The following is a 17,775-nucleotide window of genomic DNA, read 5'->3' as shown; positions in this document are numbered from 1 at the left end:
CGTACGCACACTTGGAAGCAGGTTCCCTTTATAAATCACAATCAACTTGAAATGAGGCGCATGTGAAGGGAGCTCAATGTCCGATCCTTCAAACGCCCATAGATGCCTATAAAACTGAAACTGAAGCATGTTGTTTGGTGGGTAAAAAACGCACTTTCACACAGCGCTTGTGCACCGGAGGAAAGGGGGCACACTTCAAGAACGGGTAAACCTCCTAAGTAGTGACGTCACTGGTTGGAGGGAGACGGGATGACACAGGTACTAATTAGGATTTCCCCATTTGAAAAGAGATTAAACCGAATGTATTCCGCTTGTGTTTAAACATTTAGCTCATTTAGGCTACACAGACAGTCCACTCACTTAATGAGGCTGCTGATGAGTTAAAAGAAACATGACTTGTTGGATATGACACTGAAAGATTTCTTAAATAAAATAGTGTTACTGTCTGTAACGCCAAGCAGCGCATCACAGCCACACGCTGGCGCATAGCGTTTTAGGTAGGCAACGAACATGTGATAACAATTGGTAATATGAAACTGCACTCGTATTTGCTCGACTGACTCACTGAATTTAAATGTAGTAATGTAATGTAGTGTAACAAAATATTTGAGGCGTTCTTTTGCAGAAACAGAATCTCCGTTTGTGTTTATTATCCAAAATATGTCTTTTTGTGCGCTGCAAATTATCTTAAATTGTGTGTTTTTTGCGCACTTTAGGGAAAGTCAATCAAACGGGTGTTTTTTATTCAGAAAGGCTCTAATACTCAGAGGTAATATTTCGATTTATTTTACACAATAGTAGGCCTATTCATTTCAAACCATTCCATCCTTCTGCCACATGAGTCGACGTTTCTCATTTCTCCTCTTTATATGCATAGGCATGGTTCAGAATTTACTTACAGGACGAACATTTTCCGCCCTGTTTTGTACGTAGGCTACGCACCGTTTATAAATGAGACCCCTGGACATTTTTTATTTAAAGATTGAGCCATGACAAAAGTTAGATTTTGTGTTTTTTGTACTTAGTGAAGGAAGTTGAAATGTGCATATTTGATTATTCATTTATTTCTGGTATCTTATTGGCTAGATGAAATGAAATTTACTTTTTTTAAACAATCTAATAAATGCTTTTATTTTGGAAGAAAATTATGAACGAAGCAATACATCAAGGCATCACTCACTTTGCACGTCATTTCTTGGCTTAATTTGTTTATGGACGCGAGGCTCTGTGCTGAATCAGCATCCTCTGCGGACTGCCTGTCTAATAGCTCATTAAATAGCCCCATCTCCTCACTATCAGATGACCATAGGTGTAATTTGGGGGGCAAAGGGTGGCCGGTGTTTCCCGACACTAGTCGAGCGGCTCCGACAGTGAGCAGAGCCCGACATATTCTGAACATCTTCCAAATGTTGAGCCCGAGTCGTGAAGTGCTGCTCTTGAAGGGGGCGAAGTTGGGAGGGAGGGAGACGACGACGAGGGAGGAAACAGCAACATTCTCACAGATTTTCACCCCTGAAAGCATCCCGAGGTCTGCGCTGACTGCACCTCAGCTCCAACCGGCCAATTAAAGGTAGGCGAGCTTTCTGAGCGGTGATTTTCTTTTCCTAACATGCGTGTGCATGTGTTGTCCTACATTTGTCTGGTGCGTGACGGGTTAAATTCTGCAGATTTTTGGTTGATGCGCTTATCGGTTGTTCCGGCCCGGCGATAACTGATTAGCCTAATTAGATTGTGAAGTGTGAGGTTTATCACCAACTATACATTACACTTTAAATGAGGAAAGTATGTGATAATATGTTCATCAGTGATTTTACTGACTGAACAGTCCCGGAATGCAGCTGGCTACGGCCTCACTGGGTATTTTAGGTTCAAATCATTCACTTCTCAGCCTTCTGGTGGGATTAAGAAGGTCAAAAATAAATGCAGATGTATTTTGTAAGATGCAAGATGATCTCAGATGTTTCTTATTGCCTTATACCTATGTGAACAGCTTAAATTAAAACAGTTTAAGCCGGTAATTAATAAACCTTAACTGAAAACATTGAAAATATTATTATCACTACTACCATTATTATTATCATCATAGGAAAAGTATATAGGCTCTCATATAATCTCATTCACCTAAGGATTCTCTTCATATAAGGAAGTTATATGGTCCAATAGGCTATATGTTCTGTACAGTTAACACTTATTATAACACCAAAGATTAATAGCATCCATTACTGAGGCTGCAGCCTCCAGCCTCTCTGGCTGTGTTGCCTCCACCTGCAGTGTGCTGTTCATATGTTGTGGCCAGAGCAGCATCAAGGCCTCAGCACGAGACAATATTATAATCTCGTCTTTACCACAGACAAATTCCACGTCTTCTGTGCTCTTATCTTAGTGTGTTTGGCAATACTGCACATGGCTCCACCACCCTCTCCCTTACCGTCCCTCATGTCTAGTGATTTTAATGAATCTGACAGGTGCAATGCAATATGGTGGAAACCTGTCTTATCCTTTAGTTCACTGCAGCCTGCTTTGGAGGAAAATAGGTCAGCTACAGGCTTCCTACCAAAGATAAACTTTAGAAATTACAAGTTTGAGTTTTGTCTAGACAAGATTTTCTGCTTGTTTGAGCCTCTTTTCCCTGCATCATGCCTTTTTGCTGTGCTGATCTGATATTGATGCAGAGGTTACCAGTTTGGACGTTTGGATGCATTAAAGTGGGACATTTATAGTGTTAAAATTTTGAAAGCACCTCATTTCGGCAAAGGGAGACCCCATATTTGTTTGAAAGTGGTGCGGATAAAGTAAACATTCAGCCATTTTAACATGTCTGTCTCTAGAAACCTTTTTTTCCCTTCTTTTTGAAGCCTCATTATTTACAAATGTCTAGAGCACTGCGAAGAATGTACAGTATGCCTGTGTGTACATCTGCACCTGTAAATGTGCATTTGAGCTTGTAGGGAATTAAGCCAGCTAAATATCAGTGTACATTTTGTAAGCTTTGAAAATAGTATACCCCGTTTATGATTTCTGTAAAACTCCATATTTGGACAGACAAAATGTATGTGCATGCACATTCGTGTCTATAGGGACTCTGGCCTGAAATTAACTTTTAAGTGTTGGTCATCTTGTGTAGATGACAAGAATTTAGGGTTTAATGATTTGAGAACAGGGTAGCTAACAACAGTTTAGGAAAAAGAACAAATTAACAGGGCTGTTGCCAAGAAGACAGGATGTAGGCCTAAGGGAGTTTAACCAGAGTTAACAGAAAGGTTACAGGTTAAATTAGACTTAAACATTTGAATAAGACAAGAATGTTTCTACATTTATGCCATTTGAAAATATATGTAAGGATTAAGGATTCTCTCTATTTAGATGTATAGTTTGCATGTTTAAACAGATGTGCTGGACAAAAGTATTATTCCAGGGAATTGGACACTCAGGAATTTCCAGGCATGCAGCCAAAAAGGCATGCTTATTTAATAACTTGATTTATCACTAAGTTTGAACATTTGTTGGGAAAATTCTATTGGAGTCAAAAAGTGATGCTGGTAAATTTGAGCCATGTGCGTTGATTTGGGTATAAAAAGTGAAGTGAGGAGAGAAAGGGCTGTCAGAGAGAGGTCCTCTCGGTTTGCCAGGAACTAAGGTAATATAGATAGGTTAAATTATAATTCATATTGCCCCAGAAGCAATATCTTTAAGGAAATATTGACTGATATCTGAATTATAATTTCCATACCAAACTTGTTATTATTGTTCAATTTACTGATTCTTAAGCTCTTTTAGAATCCATACTCATTTTTTTTATTCCTGTAAATAAATTATTGTAAGACTTTTATCCAGTCTCTATGGTAATTTTCTGATTTATATTTCCATGAGAGAAAATCCACCACATAAATTCACGACAAGCTCACTTGTAGCCTGAAATAATAATAATAATAATAGAAAAAAAAGCCATTTATCCTCATCACTTGTGCAATGGAAAGGAGTAAAGTGAAAATGAAATACAAATGATGAAGAGTAAAGACAGAGTTTGCTTTGTAGGCTCCCCACATCTGCAGTCATTGAAGGCATTTCCGCCTCTTTAAAGCCCAGGGACAAAGACCTGTCTGTCCTTCCAGTAAGTAGGGAGTTTGAAGTAAGAAGGAACACAGGCACAGGCTTTGATTTCAGAGTGGGATGCACTGACTTCGATTATATAAGATAAGGAGGAGGAGAGGATGAAAGAGACATAATAAATGTAGAAAGAGATCCAGGGAGAAATGCAAAGAAAAAGGGAAATGAGATAGATGCCCTGAGTAGGGAGCGGAAGATTTGGGTTGAGAGGAGTCATACTGAGAAGACAAAATGTGGTGGAAAGAAAGCAAGAGATGATACGGAGCTGTCAAACAGGGGCATGGAAAGTTAAGGAAGGCAGCAGAAGAGGACCAGTACTTGAACAGGCTTGTGATTGTGGTAGAAAGTACTACTTGAAGATGTGAGTGGTGACAGAAGTGAGAAAATGGAAGAAAAGAGGGAAGAACAACTGGAGAACCCAACAAGATAAAATAAAGTGAAGCAAAGTGAAGGGAGAGAGAGGCAGGGAAGGATAGCAGATGGCATATTTGTCTATGGCCCATGGTTTGCAGCCCTAAGGACATTGTGTGAATACGCTTATAATATAGCTTGCATGTGATTTCATCTGCTTGCATTTTGTGCTCAATGAGGCGTCCCTTAAAGTGGCCTCAAATGCTCAAAATTACACTGAAATGAAGGAGAAGATTTTAGATTTCTTGCTTCACAGATCTTGCGTAGAAACACCAGATTGGCTGTGGTGACTCCTTGAGGCCTACTGCTGTGACAAACAGATGGACACGGTTCCCTTTTCTCTTTCTTCAGAGCCAACCAAGCCCACATCTCAGATTGCTGTATTAATTAAACGCTGACAGCTGCAGGGGTCAACAGTCAGTATTTTTATTTGAAGGTTATGATGCAGTGTCCTCGAACGAGGGTTCAACGCCTGAGAAGAAAGCAAAATTTCCCGAAACAAGGATGGGGACTGCAGTAATAAAATTACAATGTAATCTGAGTTATATAGATAACTGTAGCAAAGGACACTAAAGGTTTGTTTGCCAAGAGACACTGTTCTGTGTGACGCAGCTTTGCTCCATATTTTGTTTCAGATACAATAAAATCAGTGGGCTTTTAGGCTTTTTGCCCAGAGTGTGGTGCGCTGATGTTGCTGACACAATGCAGAGGGTTGTACAAGGGATTTGGTGAAACAGCAACATTGGTGGTCAGATAATGACACTGTGAAATGTTAATTATTTCCATTAAACAATGAGAGAAAATGGCCCCTCTGCTGTTGCTCTTCACAAATATGTTCAAATCGCACATATAAAAAGACAGACAGGTGGCAGACATTGAAGATGGCTTAATGCTTCGTCATTTCCTACAGGATTGGGATGTCTTATGATGTCTCCTCTGTTACAATGAGACACTTTAATCTTTACTGCTTGTTTATTAGCTACTGCAAAGTGTGACTGTGAGCACTGCAGGTGTTTGCTCCCAGTCTTTGTAAATGAAAACTGCAGCAAAATCTCTTTTGCACATACCCTCTTGATGTGTTGTCTCAGTGTAGCAGAACGAAGTTCACTTCATCATAATCCCCTCAGTGTTGCCATTAAGGACAATTCTTCTCAGAAACCGTCAGGTCTTGTGGGAAAACACGCTTGCCCTGCAGCCCTTCTTGTTCTGGACATTTCCTGTTTGACACAATGGGAGTGTTGTATGTTACACACTGGAATGTGTATGGAGAAGAAAGATTCACACAGTAGGCTATGTAGCATACTGGTAAATCCTTCTTTTGGCCAGATGGCCTACATTAGGACATTTCTGATGTGAGTTTGTTGTCAGAGCTGCTGAGAAGCTGACAGCAGTGTTAGAACCAGGTTAGAACAGAAGGGCATGCAGGTTTAACTCTGGGCTGAGGGTGAATGATGAAGATGATAACTAGGCTGCAAATAAAACATAAATATCAAAAACCAAATGAAATTAACAACAATAAATCCATCTATATCAGTAATCTGGATTCAAAACATTTAATAAAGACACAGTACAGACCTTCATTTAATACTGCCACCTGCTGGTAGAAAGGGGAAACAGCTTGGTACATTACGGTGGAAAATATGAATTTAATATTAAAAATATAGCACTGACAGTAACAACTCTGCACACAAAATAATTTCTTAGGTTAACCTATATTAGCCTACCAACTGTACTGCACCAAACAATGTGTTTAAAAAAACGTGATTCTTGCTGTTTACATGAATAAATGCACAATATTATAGTGCATGTAATCAACTGCTGTTGCTAACGTATTTCTCTCGGTCCAGGTTTATTTATTTATTTTCATCTAACATCACCCTGGTATAATGTTAGTGCTGCATAATGCTACAGGTCCAGCCGTTCTAAAAGCTTGGCTTTTATTTTAATATCTGTACTCTTACTTCCGGGTCACCTGGCCCACCTGTCTTTCTTTACTTAACGTCTATCTTCAAACGGAGAAATAAAAATAGGAATTTCAAAAAACCAAAAGCGGACCATTATTTGAATTTGGTTTAGTCGTAATTTCGTTTTTGGATTCAGAAACCAAAAAGTGGAGAACGGCTCTTTTTCCCCGTTTCTTCGTTTTGTGGTTTAAACGAAAAAACAAACGTCAGTCAAAATTAGAACGTACACGGACCCAAACTGTCTCTCAATAAATTAAAAGTGACAAGATCAAACTAAGAAACACTGAGCTTCTCAAAGAGTGTGGAGCGCAATGCGTGTGTGCCTCGGTAGGTGCTTCAGTCATCATCACATGACATCACGTTCCAAGGGACACGCCCCTTGGAGGTCAGAAAAGACTTTCAGCTGCCCGCCAACCAGGAAGAACAAGCGATACATTTACTTTGAGTCTGTCGCTTTTATGTTGCCAAAATGCCGGATAGTTGTTGTGCTGTCGGGTGCACTAATCGAAGAGGAGACAAGCCTGGGCTGTGTTTCTATAGAATCCCGTCCGATAAAGAAAACCCAGAGAGGAGGAGATTGTGGATTTGTGCCATTAAACGTAACGTTACCTCTGTCTCCGGGGAGGGCAAACAGTGGCAACCGTCCAAATATACACGTATTTGCAACGAACACTTCATCAAAGGTAAGCTCAAGTAACGTTAAACACAAGTAGCCTATATACAGGTATAATAATTATTGTATTTTTTGCCATAAACACGGTTTGACATAGTTTGTTGTTTATCGAGGCGACCAACTGCAGTGGTCGTATTGAGTTAAAGTTAGCTACGTTAAGTTAAATAGTTGGGTTGTTGTGTAGACGCAAGTAAACTCAAAATGTATTTGAAATAAAATGATTTGGAAATCCCTTTACACCGATATTCAGCTGAATGTAAAACAAAGACAATATGTGAGGCTTGTGTTAAGACTGATACTTAGTCTTAACACGTTTTTATTTACGTTTTTCACAGCATCCCAACTTTTTTTGGAATTGAGGTTGTAATAAAAAAATAATTAAAGGAAAATTTGACTTTCCGTTTGAATAGTTAGCATTTGTTTAAGAGAGAGAGAGGGGTTAGCTAGTCTACAGTAATGATATCACATATATAAGTGGCTCTTTTTTTAAGTTGTTGCACATAAACTCTCTTATTATAGGTACTAAATCTGATGACCCGTTGTCCCCTGACTGGGTACCATCCATCTTCACACACACCCCAGCCATTAAGAAGAGGAAAAGAAAGAAAGACACTGAGAGGTATGAGCAGCACAACAGAATGAAGAACAGGAGGGTGGAGGAGAAGAAGAGGCAAGATGCAGTGGATGTCCTCCTAGAACTGTCATCAATGCCTGATGCTGAGCTGGCGACACTTGCTGAGGAAGAACAACAGTGTGACAACAGACCATGTAAGGACAAGATGGAAAGATTACAAAGGGAATGTAATGAACTCAGGGAGGAAAATCAAAGGCTGAAAGACAATATTAAATTAGGGATAGTTGATTAATCTGTACAATGCTGAGCTTAAGATCCCAGCCTTTACCAAAGGGAAAAAGCATCTTGGTCCTGTGGAATTGGAGTCCACACAAGGACTTGCATCAGTACGGATCCATGTTGAGAGAGTTATTGGTGAGGCAAGGAATGGATACACCGTACTTCAAAGTACAATCGGAATTCAAATGTGTGAAGCTGAACACCCAAAAGGTCTTAACACCTCTAGATAAAATAGCCCATGTGTGCTGTGCATTGACAAATTTGGCTCCCTCAGTTGTTCCTTTGGGCCAAACATTAAAATGGGTGTTGGTACACAATTGATTATTTCCATCAATGAAATAATGATGGGAGATGTCACTGATAAATTCATACTTTTATTGATAAATCACTAATTTGATGTTTGTTTGCAAAGTTAAAAAAATAATTTCAACAGTCATTAATTCCAGACAATAACACGGTTTTCTAAAAAAGCTAGGGAAAAAAAAGCAAGTAATACATGGAATAAAATAATCTGTGTCCTATTTCTGGTCTCATTAACAAAGTACGGGACTCCCACTGACACAGATACATACTGTAAATGTTTGCACATGTAAATAAAATGTAAATATTTTGTATATATACAAAAGTCAAAAATATATATCACTTCACAAACTGCCATATTGCACATATTTCTTATTATTCTTTTATATTTTGTCAATTATATAATATACAAATACTCTTTCCCTGCAATATATTTGCACAACACAAATCCAGGGTAATGCACATGTATATACCTGCCAAAAAACATTGCTTTTTGTGTGTTTTACACAGTTCTATTGTTGTATAACTTGCAAATGTTTATTACATATTTATATATTTTTACATTTATTTATGTCAACATTTTTGTAAAAAAAAATTGAATTTATATATAAAGTATGTGGCCTGTGTTGAATAAAACAATTGAAACTTATACTTTGTTAAGTTTTTTTCTGTTATCCCTCTTTTGTTTGGATCTCCCGCATACACTCGCTGCATTTCCAACTTGACATCTTCAAATGTGTAGTGTTAAGTTTCAAGCAACTTTTGTGAATGTACTGTCTTTTACAGATTCCTTACTTACACTCAAGTCTATTGTCAATATGCAGGACAGGGACCCTGCAGTAACAGGCTATGCCTTCAGATGGTTTGGTGGTATGTGATAATGGTAGAATAGGACCTGTAAACACTTTTGCTACTAACTCTGGAATGATGCACTTCTGGACAAATGCGTGTACCTTTTTACATATGGTGTCAAAAAAGTTAGTATCAGGCAGTATTCTCTCAATGTAGATTTCCCCTTTGTTTCCACCCCCTAGTCCCCAGACAGCAAAGTCACAGTAGCTCGCTTGTGTTGTGATAAAAGTGCTGATGGTCCCTCTTCAATGAAAGCTTACCCTCAACCTCTTGAAGACAAAATGTGCTGTCCTCTTTGCTTTCCTCCAGTAAAGTGCTCTTCTAAAGGCTGCTGGGTGCCTTTACCTCGAACACATCCATGTCATGGCAGTCACATGTTAAAATGCTGTCTGGGGTTGCCCCTAACCATGGGTATTTAGGGTTGATGACCAGTCCTCCCTTCCTTGATAGAGAGATTTGTTTGGTGGCTCTCCATTGTCTTGGCATACTCCTCAACTACCTTACTTGCGTGTTCATTGCCCCATCTGAAAACAGAAAAAATCGTGTACACCTTAAGTATCCAATGATAGAAATAAATGTCAACTATTTAATAAATGACTGACTGTTTTGATAATCAGTTAATTGTTTTGACTAATTCTTGTCCACATTCTTTATTTTCAAACGGTGAATATTTCCTGGTTTCTTTACTCCTCTGACTGAATTTATTAATAATTAGCAGTTTATCAATTACTCCAGAAAATAATCAACAGATTATAGGTGAAAACCATCACTAGCTGCAGCCCTATCCTAATCATTTGTATTTTACCAGCAAGAGAATGTAAGGGGATGTAAATCACAAAAGTGATGGGGAGGGGGAACATGGTGATGTGCAGAAAGGTTTTTCATACATCCTTAAAATACTAACCTGTCACAACATTTGGCAAAAAAAATGCTTAAATCTACACGTGGACTACTTGCATGACCGATTGATTTGAAACCTGTTACTTTGCAAGTGGTTGGTACGTAGATTTAAGGCGTGCTTTTGTATAAGTCTACTATGCTGTGAAAGATGAGTTTTGTAGATGAAGATGTAATTTTTTTTTCTACTTGGTAATTCTGATTTCAGTATTTTTTGTGCTGCTCTCATCCAGTGTGGATGTAAATACCTGAGTGAGTGTGGTGTGTTGTTGGTTGGGGCCTTGTAGGCCACAGGGTCGCCACAGGTTCTTCAGCAGGGAGACTGCTGCTTCCACAGGACTCGTGTGGCAGGCAGCACTAATGTTTAATGCAGTCACCCTTCCTGCCTTCTGGTCAAACCACTTGGCACATTTTGATTGAAGTCACGTCTTCCTTTCTATTGCATGCAACAAGTTTGTAATATGTGACAAATATAAACAATGATGAATTAACATTTATTCAAATCATTAGAAATGTTGAATTCTGTGGATAACTCTTCTACACTGGTGCCTGTGATATTCCTGACATTCATATCTTTGATCATATTTACTGACTGACCTGTTCTTCTGTTATGCTTAACCCTGTAAAAACCTCTTCACTCTTTACTTGCAGCACTTGGTGTGACAGTGACATGTACTCGGGCTTGTAGATATTTGCTTAGGGGTGCAGGGATGTTCAGTTGCATGGCCCGAGGTATGTACCTCTTTTCATGGCCAGGGACAACAGACAAAATGGGGGCTTTTTACAGGTTGATATTCAGTGTCTTCAGATAGATGAAACATTTTGTAGAATGATGTGCATTCATCTGGGGTTGGAGGTGAAAACTTGGCAGGGGGGAGGACACCACGCCCATCAACAGATCTCTTTCTCTGGGCCTTTGGGAAAGCTATCTGGCTCTCTATTTTCCCAGGAATCATCTGTGCATGCAGTGCAAACCGTGATCTAGTGTTAACGTTACTTAACGGTAGTACTCACCTTTGCTTTTACAATGCATGTCACGTGACTGAAAACTGATATTAATATTCAACAAGGTCGAGCAATATCTGTCACCTAGATGTCCTCTAATAACCCCTCTCTACTGATTTAGAACATAGAGAAATATAAAAGTAAAGTAAGATACAGTGTATGTACAATTTTAAGGGCAATAAAATAATGTTGCCTTTCTATGAACATACATTATCCTTTTTTCTGTCTAGACACAAAAGAATCAGCCAGGATGGCGAAAGTCAGTGTGATGGCATTCAGCTTTCTGCTCACCACAGGTATGTTAAGAAAAATTAGTAATGCTGTTTCCTACCGTAGTGATCTGGAAATTTTCTCTTTCCGCCAATGCAAGTGTTCAGTGTTCCTCGTGCAACACTGTATTATTTTCTCAGGAAACACAGTGTTATTTAAAAGTATATGGTGAGTTTGAAAGTACTGGAACTCTGAATTTTTCTAATAGACAACTATGTTATATATGTCTAGACTGATCTACAATTGTTTTAATAGAGAAGACATGACTCAGACACTGATTGCAGTTTCACTGATGAGAGTCTTAATATTACTGGTATCTCTTTGTATACAGCTCTTTCTGCTCCCGTTAAAGGTAAGACATAGTTTGCCAGTGCATCATATATAGCATCAGATATAATTCTGACTTTTTCTCTCATCACTTATAAATTGTTGACTTTTCTTGCCCTCTAACGTGTTTGTCAATGCTTCCTCTGTCCTTTGTCCATCATTAAGTCTTAGAGGACTCAGTGACCTTGTTCCATGGGGAGAATTTCCACATCATGCTGCCTCCAGTTCCTTCAGAGGTCACATTTCGGAACAGGTCTTCTCCGAGGTCAGCTGATCTAGTCTTGATGCGGGGAGACACTGTGGTCAACAATCGGGTCAAACTCAACGCCCAACACCTCATTATAAACTCTGTAGATGAGGGATACGAGGGCGTGTACACCATCAAGAATCTAGACAAGCCAGAGGACATCAGACGCATTACTCTTGTAGTCCGAGGTACTTGATGACATGAGTGTAATGAAGCACAACTTCATTCATGGCTGACACTCTCACAGGCAGAATCTGGATTTCAATTCAAAACACCAATTTAAAATCTGCTGGAAAACTCAAATTCATAAAATTCAAATTCATATTAGTGCCACTTCCTTTTGGTTTACATCGTCTGTGACACTAAACAGATAGGTCCAAATTATAAACTATACATTTAATAGTATTATATATATATATATATATATATATATATATATATATATATTCGATATATTGAATGCATATGTTCATTAATCCAATAAGCCAAATTTCTACATTTAATACTTTGATACATTAAGTACATTTTGCTGATAATACTTCTGTACTAATAAAGTAATGCTTTCAGTGCTGGACCTTTATTTGTAATGGAGTGTTTTCACATTGTGGCATAGTTACTTTTACTTACGTAAAAGATTTGACTACTTACTCCAACGCTGGATGACATCAGAGACACAACCCCATCATGAAGAATAAGCCTCTAATATCTGATCAGTCAGAGTAGTGCAAGAGCTGTCATCTCTCCTGCTTTAATCATTCAGTCAGCAGCCGAATAAACCTCTCAGTTACACATCCTGTTTGTCCTCACAGCGTTACAAGTTTCAGCAGTGTTGACTCTGGACTCTTCTGATGAGATTAGACACAAACACATGCACACACACACACACACAAACATGAGAGAAGGAGGGAGTGATTCAAACACTCAGAGGGAGGAGTGGACTCAAACCCAGCATGGATAAAGGCGACTGCAGTGTAGCAATATGTGGAAGATGTGCTATATGGAGGGAGTAATGTGTCGTGAGGTGATGAGTGTGTGTGTGTTCTCAGATTGTGAGTGCATGCAGGAGCTGCCAGGCAGTAATTATGCAGTTCTTTAACTACCAACCCACTCCTCTCGCCTTCCCTTCCTGCTGTTTCCCTCTCTTTATCTTGTCTTTACAGTCTTCCCCTCTATTTGGTTTGTATCTCTACCCTTTCATCAGTTACCCTGATATATTTGGATCAGTGCTACTTTCTGTGCAATCTGCCCCCCTTTTTGCCACATCTGTCAAGCCATTCCCCCGTCCTCTCGTTCCCTCACCCCTTCACCCCATCTGTCCTTTCTCTCACTTAAACTCTATTTCTATATTTTTTTTCATTCACCCCCAGCAAATAAACTCTCTCTCTCCTCTGTACTGTAATTAAACCTCTTGCTTCCTTTTTTACTGAAGAACAAGCTGTTAACCACCCTGCTTTTACCCTCTAGATTGCTCCAATGAGCAGATTATTAAATATGGAGACAACTACCATATTCCGCTGTCAGGGGTGACTCCTCCCATCACCATGGAGTACAAGCCAATTGCTGTGGAGGCCAACCTGACATCTAGGTAAAGTCAGCAAAATTATACTGATATTTTTCCCCAACAGAATCAGTACTGACATTTTCCTACCATGATGTACATGCACTGGGACAACATGTCTTAGACCTACTAAGAAAAGGTTGGGGAAAGTTCATCCTCTTTGACTTTACCTCCTGCAGACCTGGTCTTGTGCTGCTGACCAGCACAGGGATATCCAGGGGTGGCTACGAGGGTCGAATCAGTGTCAGCGAGCGCCACGTCACCCTCAGTGCTGTCACTGGTGCGGACGAAGGTAGCTACAATATCAGGGATGGCAAAGGTGTTATCCGAAGGAAAGTGTGTCTCAACGTCAAAGGTGAGAGCCCAAATGAAGACAGATCATATATTTTATCCTCTCCCATGCTTGACCTTCCGTCAGGATGATGTTGTTGTTTCCTTTCTAGTTATAACGCTCCTCTTGTCTGCCTTAATGGCTTTTTACAGTCGAAAACGTTAATGGGCTCAAGCAGGCTAATGCATTTTATATGATCCTTGGGCCTGTAAACAGAGCTGTGATGTATTGTACGTCCTTGCTTCTCCTCTGCCTGTCTGTGCCTCAGAGCATCAACACTTTGTGACCCTGCCGTATGGTAAAAGGCTGAAAATCAACCTGATACTGAACAGCTCATTGGTCCAGCTCTACTACACACCCGAAAAGGACCCTACACCCCGTCTGCTGCTGGACAAGGGAGAATTTACAAGTGTAACTGAAGCCTATTGTTTTATTTTTCGCCCCACCATTGTGATTATTATCTGTATTTTACAGCAGATATAGACAAAAAAAAATATTATTATCAAAAGGGCTTTAACGTTTAAATCACTAAATCACCATTAAAACAGAGGTGGGGGATATTGCTGTAGGTTGCACTTCATTTATAACCGATTAAAAAATATATATAAAGAATGATGTACTGTATATATATTATAAAATGTACAATGAATGCTTTTCTATATGAACATATAATATGTGCGGTTAATAATAGGTTTCAAATTCATATTGTAGCAGTGGGCTACCCTATCTGAAACAAAAATATTAATACACTTAATACAGCAGAGGCATTATTTCTCACAGCACAATCATTCTGTTTAATGTGATTTTTCATTGGTTAGGCTCTCATTAGTCAACTAAATGAAATAATTCAATTCATTCAGCTTCTTTGCTGTGCAGTTAAGGGTTTCAATGTCAGTCTTTTCATTCTAGGCCCAAACTGAGCTGGGTCTTGAGGGCCGTCTCTCTTTGGAGGATTCATTGGTTGTCCTGGATCAGGTCAAGGGTGCAGATGCAGGCCAGTTCAAAATCACTGACATTCTGGGGTTCACTGTGTCCAGCATCCACCTGCAAGTACAACGTAAGGATGGGGATGGGGATGATGCTGAGAAGGAATGATTTAAAAATGGGCTAAATTGCTGCTCAAAACATAGTAGGGCCTAAATAATTGTTTTGTGGGTAAAAAGAAAGGATAATCCCTTTCTTTTGTCTACTGTATTCATGCAATAGAATTTTAACACGCCAATGAAAGGTCAGCTGAATTATTTACTCTCCCACTTCTCTCCTTCTTGCACCTTTCCCACCATGCCTACATGCAGCCTACAAGCTGGAGTCACTGTATGTGGCGATCATTGCCCTGTTGGGCCTGCTGGTTTTCCTTCTGCTGGTTTGCTTGCTGTCCTGCCTGATCAAAGTGAAGAAGAGGGCCAAGAGGGCTGCTGCCCTGGAGAAGATTGCCCAGAAAGATAGCAAAGAAGATGAGGGAGAGGCCTTCAGACAGGTTGGAGGGACAAATATACAACTGACAATGTGGTGATGATGATGATGTGTATCCTGATATAATGAATTTTATTGTTTTTGACTATTGTTTTGCGTGCATCTTCACAGGTGGTCAAGAACATCACCAAACTCAGTGAGGAATCTAAGCATTCCCAGGCTGACAATACTGAGAAATCTCAGAGCACTGAGGTAGACATTAAGGTAAAGATATGTAATATATATGTCTTAACTCTGAGTCTTTGAGTAGTTTTAATAATGTCTCCATTTTTATGCTGTTTTCTGCGTTCAGACAGCTGCAGCTTATTCAGAACGCTGCTGCTAGAGTCCTCAAGAAAGTGGATCACATCAGTCCAGGTCTCAGATATTTGCAGTGGCTTCTTGTGTGACAAAGAATTGATTTTATAATATTACTATTGGTTTTATAAAGCAATGAATGATTTAGGTCCAAAATACATCTCTGATCTGCTGCTGTGTTATGAATCATGCTGACCTCTCAGGTCTTCTGGGACAGGTCTAATTTCTGTCCCCAGAGTTAAAACTAACAACAACAAACTCCCAGAAAACCTGAGAGCTGCTCCAACTCTAAGTTCTTTTAAATTTAGGCTTAAAACTTTTTTGTTTGCCACTGCCTTTTTATTAAATTAAATTTCAGACTAGTCATTGGTATTTTGCATTGCACTGTAGCCTAAGCTGTGATTTTTATTCCCTTGTTTTATTCTAATTTAGCTTATTATTATCTTGTATTTTTAAAATGATTTTTACTCTTTTTAAATCCTATTTATATGTTCCCTTTATATTGCCTTGTGTGTCTGTTATATCTTGTCTTAACACCTTTTCATTTCTCAAGAAAAGCACTTTGAATTGTCTTGTTATTTAGAAGCGCTGCACGAAAAAACTTGCCTTACCTTGTTGTCTCTTTGAACAGGGTCTGGAGGTCTCTTCTAAAGAGGTCGGGGTTGACAACCTGGAGACCAGTGACTCTGGAGTTGGCTTTAACACCGCCCTCCCGCTGGACACTGACACTGATGCCCCTGATCAAATCTCAGACTCTGTGGCTGTAACCATCTCTGTTGCCCCTGAAACCAAACCAAGTCCACCATCTGCTGCTGAGTCCAAGCCAAGTGCTCCACCAGCTATGGAAATTAAGCCCAGTCCTGTAGTTGAAACTAAAGCCTTCCCAGCACCTGAGGCCAAAACAACCCCTGATCAGCCAGTGGAAGCAAAGTTGGACGTGCCCAAACCAGCAGATGTTAAGCTTAGCCCAGCCCCGAGCCCTGAGCCCAAGGCCAGGAGTCCAGCTGATCTGAAGCCTGCTCCCATCCCAAGCCCGGAGCCTAAACCAGCTGCTCCAAAAGCCACCACTCCAACACCTGAAAGTAAGAGTGCCCTGACTCCCACACCTGAGCCCCCTATTACCAACGGTACACCTGAGCCAGGCCCGGATTCCAAACCAAGCCCAGATCATGCTGATATTATTGGAGGCTCAGCTCCAAAAGCGGCTCCCCCAAAAACCCCTGAAGTGGAGCTGAAATCCAGTGGTGCCGCACTGGAGGCCACCAAAGACGGCACTATGGCTGAGGATTCAACCACCACCACCTGAGAACTTCCCCTGAAAAAATCCAAGAGAAGCCCCACAGATTTTCTCTATCTACCACCACTGTAGACTATCAGACACCCCCTATCAAATAATGAAGAAACCACTGAAACTGGGGCAAGGACCTTGGTTTAACAAGTCTAATGCCTGAACACAGTTTTAACTTGATAATAATATTTCACTTGTCTATAACTAACACGTAATCTTTGAGACTTTCTGATTCAGAAAAACTTCACACAACAAATGCGGTTGTTGATTGTTAAACATTTAAGTCCACTACAATTACAATGTTAAGTCAACATAAGGTCTTTTCTAACACAGTGAGTTAGCCAAAAAGGTTTACAACATTTCATTGAAACTAGACCATACTAGAAATTCCCATTTAGATGTTTGTTCCTGTATCAGCATGTGGATAAAACCAACTGCATGACATTTTCTGCCAATTTCATCTCAAACCTAAATTAAAATGCCTGATGTCATTCTTCTGATTTGACATCATCAAAATGGAAATGAAAGACCTTTTGCTCACACAAACAACACTCAGTTGTTGGCATTTTGTACATAGCTGAATTGTGGATGTTATCAGTTGTGCCAGTCCTCTGCCTTCAAACATCTGCAATACATTTTCACATATAGAAAAAAGCACAACTTTAGCCACACAAGAAACCATACTAATAATACTAACCTCACTATTTATAGTCTCTGAGACTGAGATTCAGACTCCCAGTGGATATCTCAGATGATTAAAATGTGTTTTGCAGACTGATCCCTCAAGTCTGGATCAACCACTTTACTGTCTTTGATCTGGATTTCCCTGTGGCTCTGTAAAAAGCCCATTATTCCTGCAGTTTAATTTGAAGCTCATGCCAGCAGCAACTCCAGACACTTGGGACCGCTATGTTCCCACTGT

The 17,775-nt window shown here is 39.8% G+C and overlaps 2 protein-coding genes across 2 annotated transcripts; both read left to right on the top strand.

The window, feature by feature from the left end:
- Positions 1 to 1,181: 1,181 nt before the first annotated feature.
- Positions 1,182 to 17,367, top strand: si:dkeyp-77h1.4. The gene is made up of 11 exons (XM_038711069.1): positions 1,182 to 1,570; positions 11,293 to 11,358; positions 11,664 to 11,684; positions 11,825 to 12,094; positions 13,371 to 13,491; positions 13,644 to 13,819; positions 14,064 to 14,206; positions 14,705 to 14,852; positions 15,091 to 15,272; positions 15,380 to 15,472; positions 16,197 to 17,367. Exons 2-11 carry the CDS (start codon positions 11,313 to 11,315, stop codon positions 16,869 to 16,871), a joined length of 1,875 nt encoding a protein of 624 aa, XP_038566997.1. The 5' UTR covers positions 1,182 to 1,570; positions 11,293 to 11,312; the 3' UTR covers positions 16,872 to 17,367.
- LOC119897398 (THAP domain-containing protein 1-like) lies at positions 6,844 to 8,957 on the top strand. The gene is made up of 2 exons (XM_038711071.1): positions 6,844 to 7,165; positions 7,675 to 8,957. Exons 1-2 carry the CDS (start codon positions 6,952 to 6,954, stop codon positions 8,019 to 8,021), a joined length of 561 nt encoding a protein of 186 aa, XP_038566999.1. The 5' UTR covers positions 6,844 to 6,951; the 3' UTR covers positions 8,022 to 8,957.
- Positions 17,368 to 17,775: the final 408 nt, after the last annotated feature.

Source organism: Micropterus salmoides, unplaced genomic scaffold (genome assembly GCF_014851395.1).
Source record: "Micropterus salmoides isolate LMB-PRFRI ecotype aquatic unplaced genomic scaffold, ASM1485139v1 Ms_hic_scaffold_11, whole genome shotgun sequence".
Taxonomy (NCBI): Eukaryota; Metazoa; Chordata; class Actinopteri; order Centrarchiformes; family Centrarchidae; genus Micropterus; species Micropterus salmoides.
This window is presented reverse-complemented; position numbering and strand designations above follow the sequence as displayed.

Coding starts and splice junctions, on each gene's coding strand:
- LOC119897398 (XM_038711071.1), top strand. CDS start 6,952: ATGCCGGATAGTTGTTGTGCTGTCGGGTGCACTAATCGAAGAGGAGAC. Junction 7,166..7,674: donor CAACGAACACTTCATCAAAG/GTAAGCTCAAGT, acceptor CTCTTATTATAG/GTACTAAATCTGATGACCCG.
- si:dkeyp-77h1.4 (XM_038711069.1), top strand. CDS start 11,313: ATGGCGAAAGTCAGTGTGATGGCATTCAGCTTTCTGCTCACCACAG. Junction 11,359..11,663: donor CAGCTTTCTGCTCACCACAG/GTATGTTAAGAA, acceptor CTTTGTATACAG/CTCTTTCTGCTCCCGTTAAA. Junction 11,685..11,824: donor TCTTTCTGCTCCCGTTAAAG/GTAAGACATAGT, acceptor TCCATCATTAAG/TCTTAGAGGACTCAGTGACC.